The 11454-nt window shown below is 26.0% G+C and overlaps 1 protein-coding gene across 1 annotated transcript in view; it reads right to left on the reverse strand.

Moving 5' to 3' along the window:
• Nucleotides 1-5553, reverse strand: part of LOC129971484 (ornithine decarboxylase-like) — a 41036-nt gene extending 35483 nt beyond the window's left edge. The window contains exon 1 of the mRNA XM_056085298.1: nucleotides 5432-5553. Within this exon, the coding sequence (XP_055941273.1) occupies nucleotides 5432-5438 (7 nt within the window). The 5' untranslated portion in view covers nucleotides 5439-5553. The remainder of the gene's footprint in view (nucleotides 1-5431) is intronic.
• Nucleotides 5554-11454: the final 5901 nt, after the last annotated feature.

The following is an 11454-nucleotide window of genomic DNA, read 5'->3' on the forward strand; positions in this document are numbered from 1 at the left end:
ATTCTGATTCGTGATCATCATGAAACTGGATAAGAAAACATTCATTTAAGCTGTAAATATATTTATACAGATGTTCGACAGAAAAATCGTTTGCCAAAATAAATGTTGCCAAACCATGCTTTAGTTCTGATTTAAATGTGATAAAAAGCTTTAAAATTCGAATTCTGCTTCTTGTTTATTTTAATTTCCAGCAAGCAAATTTTTTAAACATATTTCCTTTTAACTTTGAGATAATAACAATTTTTAAAATCCGGTTTGATTTTTTTAAATTGGATTATAGAAAAGTGTTTATTTGAGTATCAAAACATTTACTAATTTATGTAGGAAGAAGGAACAAGCTTAACTGTAACTAAAAATAGCTACAAAAACTAAATAAGAATTATTTTGTAAAAGCTTAAAGAATAATTATCTTAAATATGAATTTAATAGATATTTTAAAAAATGATCGAGATTTCTTTTCGTGAAGCTCATTAGCATATCCAATGACATATTTTGACATAAAATATTTTGAATTTAATGAAAAGGTTTTTGATTGTTGCATGATAAATATAAATCCAATAACAGCATTATATGTGATAAGTAAAAATCCTAATATTAATTATCTTTATTTTCTAACAAATATTATTATTCCCTCTGAGGAATATATTAATTTCATATGAAATTAAAATTCAAATGAATAAAAAATAAAAATAATTTAAATAAAAAATTTTGTAGCCTTTTATTTTCTTTAAAATTATTTGCAAAATTATATAATTGGAGGATCAAAATTAATGAAATAATAAAAATTGAATAACACCATTATACAGTTTGTCAAAAACTAATATCACATTTAATTTTTTTAAAATTTTTATACATAATCGTGGTTTAAAACTAATGATCGATAAAGTTATAACGTTATTATTCATTAAAATATTTAATAATTTATCAATTGAAAATTATTAAATCTGCAAATAATACTTTGGAATATAATACTAGGAAATGTTAATTTTTCTAAACTTTAATGGAATCTAATGGAATAAAATAAAATTCCTGTGTAATTCGCTTGGATTTAATTCTATTTTTAAATTCTTTTATTATATGTACAAACAAAAAATTGTTTGCAATAAAAGAAAAAGATGTATTTTTGGAAGCGAAGCTGTAATTATTAAAAGGGAAGCTATTAAAATATTATAAAAATTCAAAAAAATTACAGCATAAACAAATCGATAACATTAAAAAATAATTTTTTTTTTAAATTTTAAAATGTAAAAATTATTTTTTATGATAATATTTTTGGAATTTATTGAAGAAAAGCTACAGTACTTGAATTAATTTTTAATCAATTCATATTCTAATTAAAATTTCAAAAGCAGTCCTAATTTGCATATTCCCACTCTTTTAAGTATATTTGTACCGATTTAGCAACTCTAGATCAAACGGTCTGATCTGTAGAACACCAATACACATACATAAATACTTCTTCAACATTTGTGGGAGTAATGTCATTTTGAAATGTATGGTGGTTGGAATATATAAAAATGAGAAAGTAACGAAAAGAATTTAAAAAATCTAATTATGCTCAAATATAACTGCTCTGCATCTTATTTGATTTCAGAAAAATGAGTACAGTCAAAACCTGCTTATTTTGTGTTTTCTTCGAAATAACTAGCCCAGTGCAACTATGCAAATAAACATTTATACAAACTTGTAAATGCGGATTAAAAACGTTATTCTACCATATTTCCAATGCCTTGATCGCTGCTACAATTTTTTGGAACCTGATAATCGTGAAGTTGTCCTTTAAACAAATTCTTCATCCGAGGATAAAATCACTGAAGTCGAAATCGAAGGAAGTTGTGTATATATTTATCGGAATGTAAAATGCAGTGATTAAATTGACAACAGAAAGGATTTGCGAACCGACACATTTTCGAGATTGAGCATGAGTTATTTAGAATTATTTTTAACCATTTTATTATTTAGCATGCAAACAAAATTTTCATTTGGGCGGTTACCGTTCGATCGTAAATTTTAATCGTTATTTTTTGCATACAAAGTAGCGCATTTAAGCATTTTGTTATTCCAATCAGTGAATATCATGAGACATTTTTTTATATCGAACTGACTTAGTTCCACACTTCAAAATATTTATTAAAAAACTTAATCCAAAGATTATTTTTTTTTAAAAATCTTTTATATTACTAACAGTAAATATGCACGTGATTTAATTTCATTTAACCTTAACTATTAGATATTTATTTCTATACTTACAAGTACAATATTAAATTATTACAATGAATTTATTTAAAGATGAATTATATACAGTTAGATTTATTAATAAAATTTAGTAAATAAAAAAATTCAAATAAATATAACATTGAAAGTTATTATTTTACACTTAGAAGAAGAGGAATATAATATAATGAGCTAAATGAATAATTAATATTCTTATAAATTAATAAATAAGTGAATAATTATTTTTTAATTTATATGATAATGTTTTTCATAATTCAAAATAAATTAAAGATTAATTATATGCATTTAGATTCATTAATTAACTGATAAGGAAATAACAAATTTGAAATAAATATAATATTAAAAGTTATTATTTTACAACATCTGTGAAAAGGAATATAATATAATGAGCTAAATAAATAATTAATATTCTTATATATTAATAAATAAGTGAATAATTTTGCTTTAATTTTTGTAATAATAGTTTTAATAATACAAAGAATGTTCTTAGATATTATAAATAAGTAAATAATTATGTTTTAATTTATATAATAATCGTTTTCATAATCCAAAGAATGTTCTTAGATATTATAAATAAGCAAATAATTATGCTTTCATTTACATAATAATCATTTTCATTATCCGAATAATGTTCTTAGATATTATAAATAAATAAATAATTAATCTTTAATTTGCATAATAATCGTTTTTGTTATCCAAAGAATGTTCTTAGATATTATAAATAAGTAAATAATGAAAATCATCAAATCAATTCTTTTTAAAACCACGTATTATTTCAGTGAAACTCCTGATGGTGGCAAAATATGCAATGCTGTCATAATGTCGAAATAAAATGTATATTTCTATTAGGAAAAAGAAAATAAACCCGTCTCCTGTAACCGACATAGTATAGTTAATTCTGTTACCGATATCATTACTTAATTCTGCTAGAAATGTTCTTACAAAAAATATACAAAACATATGCAAGACTACTAAAATAACGGGTTAAAAGTATATACCCATTTGAAATTTAAAATTACATCATTTTGGATATTAGTAATATCAAATTTGTATATATCATTTAATAAAAATTGAGCAAAATTATTATTACTGGTGAATAAGTTTGTTGCCGAAGACGGCTAATTTAATATATTTATATCGAATTTTTCCTAATTGTAAACCGTGCTTAACATCCATGGTATTAAAAGCTTAAAAAAAGCAAACCGAAGCAATCAGTAACTATCACAAAATATGATAGGAGGAAAAAACGATGAACTTAGAAGATTGTTACTTTAAAAAGGTGATTTCCATTTATGCATTCAAAACATAAACAATGTTACTTAAATGTTAACTGACTTTTCATATTTATCGTTAAAATTTTCTGATATTTAAAAGAAAATAATTTTACTCAAAAAAGATGATCGATCGATTAAAGATTTTACATTCAACGCAGAAGAAATTCTTTTGGCTGATTCAACAGATAGGGTTGCCAACAAAATCTGAAACTCTATAAAATCGAGAAAGATTTATAACACTCATATTTTCTCCACTGATGTAATAAACACGTATTTGCTTACACCCTGTTGGTGTTTATTATGAATGCGATAAATATACTATTCAAAGGCTATTCGTACAAAAATGAAAAGTGATTATAAAATTTGGAAAAGAATATTTGAGAATTTAATTTTGCTCATATTTTCTAATATTATCTCCCTTTCTTATAAGTAAAATGATGTATAATACAAAAGATTTCATTCAAATTTGGAATGAATTTGGAACACCTGTTCAATCAGCCAAATTTTTCAGCTGTCCTCGCTAACGTGGGAACCAAGGTCACTTTAGCAAAAATTACTCGGAAACGATTATGTAATAGGGTGCAGTTTTTTAATACATTTTTTATGCTTTTAACCACCCCGTCAGCCGAAGAGAAAAATACGTGAAAATAAAGACAAATATTTTATTAGCGAAAGATCCAACTTTTCGCTAAAGCTTGGATTTAGATAAGATTATGGAGGCATATCTAAGAGATAGAATCAATTCACGAAACGGAAGAGTCACTGGAAGTACTGCATGTCATTGATGAAGGATCAGTCAATGACTTGAAGAAAGTTTATTCTCCCCAATTGGATACGAATCAATAATTTCAAAATAATACTACTCTTTGACTCTAGCTACCGACTTAAGTCCGATCACATGCATGAATGGTCAAGTCAATGAGATCGTTTACTGTTTGAATGACATCAATTTGGCATCGTGGTTATGTCAGCTTATATCATCTTGAAGAATGAAAAATTGATATTTTTAGCATATATTTCACAAGCACCTATTTGGGAATAAATCACGATAGTGGAATCAATTTGATTTTTGAAATATGTATTTGAAAAGCATTTCATTTTAAAATGAATCACAATAGCGAAATTGATTTTTTAAAATTATTTAACTTTAAATTAAACGAAATTAATTTTTAAACTTTTTCTCGCAACTTTAATACAGCAGAAATATATTTTCTTAAATTGCGCGGTTCTGAAATTTTAACAAATCCAGCTATCGTTTTTTAATTAATCAAAATCTAAAAAGGGTTATTTATGTACAGACATTAATAAAATAAAATACCAACTTTAATAAAGGTAAAATTTCATCTTTATTTTTGGGTAAAATACTCGAATAAAAGCGAAACATTGACTGGTATAATGAATTCTTTCAGAAGTCAAAGCCACTGGAAGTTTACTTCCATTTCTTCAATATAAATTCAAAATATAATTTCATATATAAATAACATAACCAAAATGATGTATGGGATATTGAAAACAGTCTAATCGGGGACTCAATTTCCGCTAAGCAAAACTAATCATCATGTTTCATAAATATAACAGAGAACCCTTACTAATGACTTTCAAAACAGATCAAGCTATAAAAAACTTCAAACCTGCATCCTTCCATTTGGACTTTGAAAAAGAGTTTCCCATTTTAAGTTTAATAGTAGCTCAGTTTGGTAAAAATTGTAGATTGAGTCGCTGTTACTCAACTCTTCATGTTATTAATTTTAAATTCGGTTAGTTTTGGCACTAATATAATTTTAAAACGTTATATAAATATTCTGTATGAACCAGAGATTATATTCTGAACTTTAACGGGGTATTATATACTATAATAAATACTTATTCGCAATTAAGCTTTAATTTTTAGAAACAACAATATATTTTAAAATGTTACATACCTTGCATGATGGATATCTTTCCACTGCTCCAATTTCAAGAAACAGAAATGTTTAATAAAAAGCCTGGAAAGATTTCCACTGCTTACAAATGAAGATAGGAGCCTAGAAAGAATGACTAGATTCATTTTTGCAAGCTTTTATAGACATCCTAACGAGCAATTAATCTAAAGTAAAACGTATCAAGATTTGACGTCTTTTGTGTCGTAAAAAATAAGTACAATACGCGGAGTGTATCTTATGTATCAACAATTTAAAGAGAATTGGGAAAAAAAATCAAAATACGCAATAAATTAGCAGTAAAACGAAACAACTGTTGGTGGGTGTGTTAATGTTACTCATTGTTTGCTTATTGAGCAAAGGTGAGTTATTATGTCAATAAATCAATAATTGAATTTTTCAATAGTTACATAAAAGTGATTCTAAACAGAAAGTTAAGGTACAAAATGTTTTTTTTTTATGGTTGAATCACTTCTTTGTTCAAATTGTGGCTTTTCAAGTTCAAGTTCGAAATTTTTTCTTGTCATGAAAAAATAAAATGTTTAAAATAAGTTTAATGTTTTTCATTAATCGAAGAATGCAAGTCAGAGATTAATAATTTTAAACTGCACACTTTTATTGTCGATTAAATTGTGTAAATATTTTAGTTAAATTTAAATAATGGATAATTTGCTTATTAAAAAATTAATTTCCGTTTTGATTTTTAGTTGCAATTATTTAGTGAAAAATTTATATGTAGAAGTACTTCGAAGTTCCTTTCTTTAAGTCACCATGAAGTTATTCATAATTTTACTAAACAACTGTTAAATTAATAAAAATTAATTGAAAACTGATGAAAAGGATGAAGGATTTGAGAACTAATCAAAAAAATTATTTGAAATTAAAGAAAAAAATTGCACGGAATTATAACTGAAAAGAATATTTTTAAAGTGATGTAAAAATGGATTTTGTGCAAAAATAAGCTTTGAAATAGGGATTGCAATACCGGTATTTTGAGCCATTTGTACAATTTTGTAATACCGGTATTAACAAGTTTTAATACCGTTTTTTCGGTATTTACTAGAATTTTTTTTTAAATTGTCTCCACTATATGTTCAGTTATCACCAACATAGCAAAACAGTATACGTTTTTGTTTTTATGCCTCCCTAACGGGCAAAATTAAATAGCTAATTAATGGCTTAATTAATTGCTTAAATATAAATTAGTGAAACATGGATTATCCCTGAAAGAAAATATTGTATCCATAAAGACTGATGGAGCAACTATTATGAAAAAAGTTGGAAAGTTGATTGGTGCAAATCAGCAGTTGTGCTATGCACATGGAATTCAATTAGGAGTAATAGATGTATTATACCAAAAAAATAAAGAACAGAAGAATCCAAATACTGTGGATGCAGAAACTTCGGATTCCAACTTTGAAGAGAGTAAGAGTGAGAGTGATATTGACAATGAAGATAATGACAATGTAATTGTCGAAGAAGATATTGCTAATGAGGATGAAATATTAATCTACCAAGAATTGCTTCCTATAATTTTTTAAGATATTTAAACGTTCCCCTATTAAAAAGGATATATTACTAAAATATATACCAACTGAAAAAAAAACAGAATACACATATGTTAATATTAGATTCTAAAACACGTTGGAACAGTTTACTCCTAATGATGGAACGATTTTTGAAATTGAGAAATCCAATCCAAAAAGCAATAATCGATTTAAACCTGTAAATTAATTTTTCAGATAGTGAATTCGACTTAATATCCAGAACTATATCAGGTCTACTTCTAATAAAACTGACTATTGAGGCATTATGTCGGAGAGATTCTAATTCATTAACAGCTAATGCAACAATAAATTTCATGTTGCAATCACTGAAAGAGCAGCACACATCACTATCTGAAGAATTATATATTACATTGAAAAATCGCACCGAAAAAAGGCATACCGAAATAGAAAATATCTTATGGTATTTACATAATTATAATGATTTTAAAAATGAAAATGAAAAAGAAGAAAATAAAATAAACAATTCAAATCTGATTATGTTTAGAGTAAATTTTCTTAAAATTTTTTACCCACAAACTTATCCACATTCAGAAGAATTCGGTTCAATTTTTGAAGATTATGATGTCACTACTGTCGATAGTGAAAAGGAATTTCTCTTGAACAAAAATTAGAATTGGCGATGAATAAAAAAATTTCAACGAATCGAAATACAGTACAGAAATCAGCTATATCCAAAACCATCCGACGAGAAATCGATTTATTTGAAGATGAGGGATTTAGAGGTAAATACTTAGAAAAAGTATTGCTAACAGTACCAACAACTAGCGTAGATGCCGAAAGAGCGTTTTCGACAGCTGGTAAATGTTACACAAAATTACTTTTCAGGCTTAATGACAGTACAATTGATGTATTATGTTTTTAAAGATCACATTTCAAAAATATGTAATAGTACCACAGACTGAATAGTGATATTTACACTTTTTTTGTGATTTAAATAAATAAGATGTTCCTTTACTTTTTTGTGATTATATACTGTTATAATTTATAAGTTACAAATTATTTTTTGTGATATTTACACTCTCTAACAAAATTGGCAAATAAAACAAAGAAACACCTGTGTTTTTTTTTCTTTTCTAAAATTTCTAATACCGGTATTAAAACCGGTATCCCGGTATTAAGATTTAAAAAATACCGAATACCGGTATTGAAATTTTGGCGCGGTATTGCAATCCCTACTTCAAAGTGAATGAAAATTATCGGTGTTTTTTTTTTGTCGTTTGGTATGCTGAAGTATTTTAATGTATGCATTATTTTGAATTTTCATTGTATAATAATTTTCATTAAACACTTAATAGAAATTAGAAACCATTTGGATCTAATTACTAATATTAAAATAGCTTAATAAAGTTGAAAGTGATGGTTATTCTTATCCAACGTTATAATAGTAAAAAGAAATCGATATTTCAAGGATAAAACTTCTAAAACTATTATTTGTACTTAACGTTTTTTAAATTCTGAAATTATCTGTTCAGCATTTGACTTTTTCTACCTTTGTTTCCATAATGTCAATAAAATTATATTTCCGCTCTAGCTAAAAAAATACACAAAATTAATTTTTTTTTTTACTGGGCGGAATAGCAATTCGTTTAAGAATAAAAAAATAAAAAAAAGCATGTAACAATTTTTATGCAAAGTGAATGGCAACAGGCATCTTTAAAACATGCTGACAATTTTCATTCATGCAAAATTTGAAACTGATCCAAAAGTCAGATGTTGAAACCATGCAGCTCGTTACGTTTTATAATTAACTTGCTGACATAAACACTGACTGAGGAACTAGTTAATTTTTCATTGATTTGATTTAAAATTTGACGCTTTTCTATATATTAAATCCATGTGTTACCCCATTCACATTTACACGAATAGACAAAGAAACGTCATTTGAAAATTGTCTTCCCGAAACTTTCTTGTATACCCCCCAATTAAGGTGTAATTACTTCGACTTGGCATTGTTGGCGCAGCAAAGGGCATACTAAAATTCACTTTTACCTATGGACAGACTATAGACATTGTTCCTATTGAAGTCGAGGCATCATTTCTGTAATCCACACATGGATCGAAATTTAGAGCGGTGTACTCCTTTTCGGACCAAATATCAGGAAAGTTTGTTCTTTCGCTTCTTCTCCTGTGTCTCAAATTTAAATGTCTTTCTCGGTCAGCAGACAGGAGAGATTCATGTCTCTGTAATTCAATTGTAGTGCGATTTAAAGAGAGACGGTTACTTTGCTCAGCAGAAGATTCTCCTTTGAAGAAAGTGTGGACATTCTTTCTCTGATATTCGCTAACCTAACGTTTCTTTCCTCTACATTTTCATTATCGCGCAACAAACGAAGCGTTTTGTCATTTAATGTGCTCCGGCCAAGGTTGAATTTCCTTCTTTTGTAGATAATGAGATTTGAATCGCTGTTTAAAATCAGACGTAGCAGAGAAATGTATCGCATATGAATACCACAGCTCTTGCTATTTGCACATGCAAAGTTTGAGATTTCCGCTCACGTGCGGATAAGTGCAAAGCACATATACTGCTGTTTTACGCCTGCGCAAATCGTAGTAGAAAAATAATTAAAATCGCAATTATAAAACTCCTTTTTTTATTTTTATATGACTTCAATATTCTAAAACCTTCCCCAATAAATGCCCTTCAAAATGGTACAAATATCTCCAAAATTAGTTAAGTATTTCTCGAGTTTTTAGGGTTTCAACATAAAGACGCTTTCAGAAAACTTCATTTTATACTATGTATAGATAAAGTATATTTACTGTACAATTTATATTCAGCACGACAAGATATATCCGGTTCAAGAAAACCTGTTCTTAAATTTCCAAGAAAATAAAAACTTTTCATAGTAATGTGGGAAACTTTTCTGTTACAAATAATCATTCCAGAAGACAATCAAATAATCATTTTTATGAGTCTCATTCTACAGTGAGAAAATAACTAATTTTGGTAGATATCTCTGGAAGCAAATATATAGTTTATATAAGTTATAAACTATATATAAATGAATTAAAAGCAAAAAATATATAAAATATCTACATATACATTTTTAAAATGTGTATGTAGATAATGATTCAAGTATTCGGAGTAACTTTAAAAATCCATCGTTTGCAAAAGTATGAAGATAGAAAGATATTATTTGCACAAAAAAAGTAGGAATGAAACTGAACTATTTTTCCCTCGAAAACAGAATTTATTATCCACAAAGTATACATTTTATTTACCAGATTATGGAGTAATAGTGGAAGTGAGGTATTATATTAGGATTAAACAAATGAATAGAGTTAAGATTTAGAAATAAAATTTATGTTATTGTCCATTCTGGAACTCAGTTCACATTTACGATACACAACTTTAACATGATAATGTTTATGATCTGTATATTATCTGTAAATTGTATAGCCAACATATTATTTCGAAACGAGGTACAAAACTAAAATTAAATATCAGTAAACTACGTAAGGATCCATAAAATAAACGTGATGTAAAAATCGTTCCAACTTTTATTCCATTCGACATAACTACCAATTTTTTAAAAAATATTTACTTCTTAGGTAGTATTTGCTCATTAATTTTTTTTTCAAAATTCTAAATAATTTTTAGCTAATATTTTGATTCAGTCATTAAAAATTAGCTAAATTAAAATATATTTATTTTTATTATTTAAATTAATTAAATCAAAAAATAATTATTTTTATTATTAAAATTAAATAAATCAAAATATATTTATTTCAATTGTTTAAATGAATTAAATAAAAATGTATTTATTTTTATTATTTAAATTAATTGAATTAAAATTTCTTAATTAATTTAAAACTTGTAACATTCGTTAAATTCCTTAAAATTAATTTAATTAAATTTATTTTTTCCTTATTTACATCGGAACTAAATTTTACTTTTTCCTTATTTACATCGGAACATATATTTGTGCAAGAAAATTTTTATTTCAGTTAAAAATATTTTTTTAAAAATTAGCTTTTTAGTGATAACAATGTCATTTTTGTTATTTTTTATTTCCATAAATTTTTAAAAATTCTTATTAAACACAATTTTGTAACAATACTTTTTTCTTATTGATGTATGGCCAAGCAATAATCAGAATTGGATTTTTCAGGTCACTTCTAATTAATTCTTTAATATATTTAAAAACATCCAAAACATCGTCTATTTTTCCAGAGAAATTATGTTTTAGACTGGCAATCTTCCGATAAATTGCGGAATGAACGAAATTGCTGCGCATGGAGTACTATGACTGATGCAATCAAGCAAATATAGATAAGACACATGTTTCAAACTTAAAAGTTTATCATGCTAAGATATTTCTGATTAGAAGCTTAAATATTTTTTTCATTTTTCAGCATTAACTTAATATTATCAAAACTGATACTAATGTATTTTCTATGAAATATTATACGATTATGTAAGTTATGAAACAATGAGATGAAAGCTGGATTTGCAGC

This window comes from Argiope bruennichi, chromosome 6 (genome assembly GCF_947563725.1).
Source record: "Argiope bruennichi chromosome 6, qqArgBrue1.1, whole genome shotgun sequence".
Lineage (NCBI taxonomy): Eukaryota > Metazoa > Arthropoda > Arachnida > Araneae > Araneidae > Argiope > Argiope bruennichi.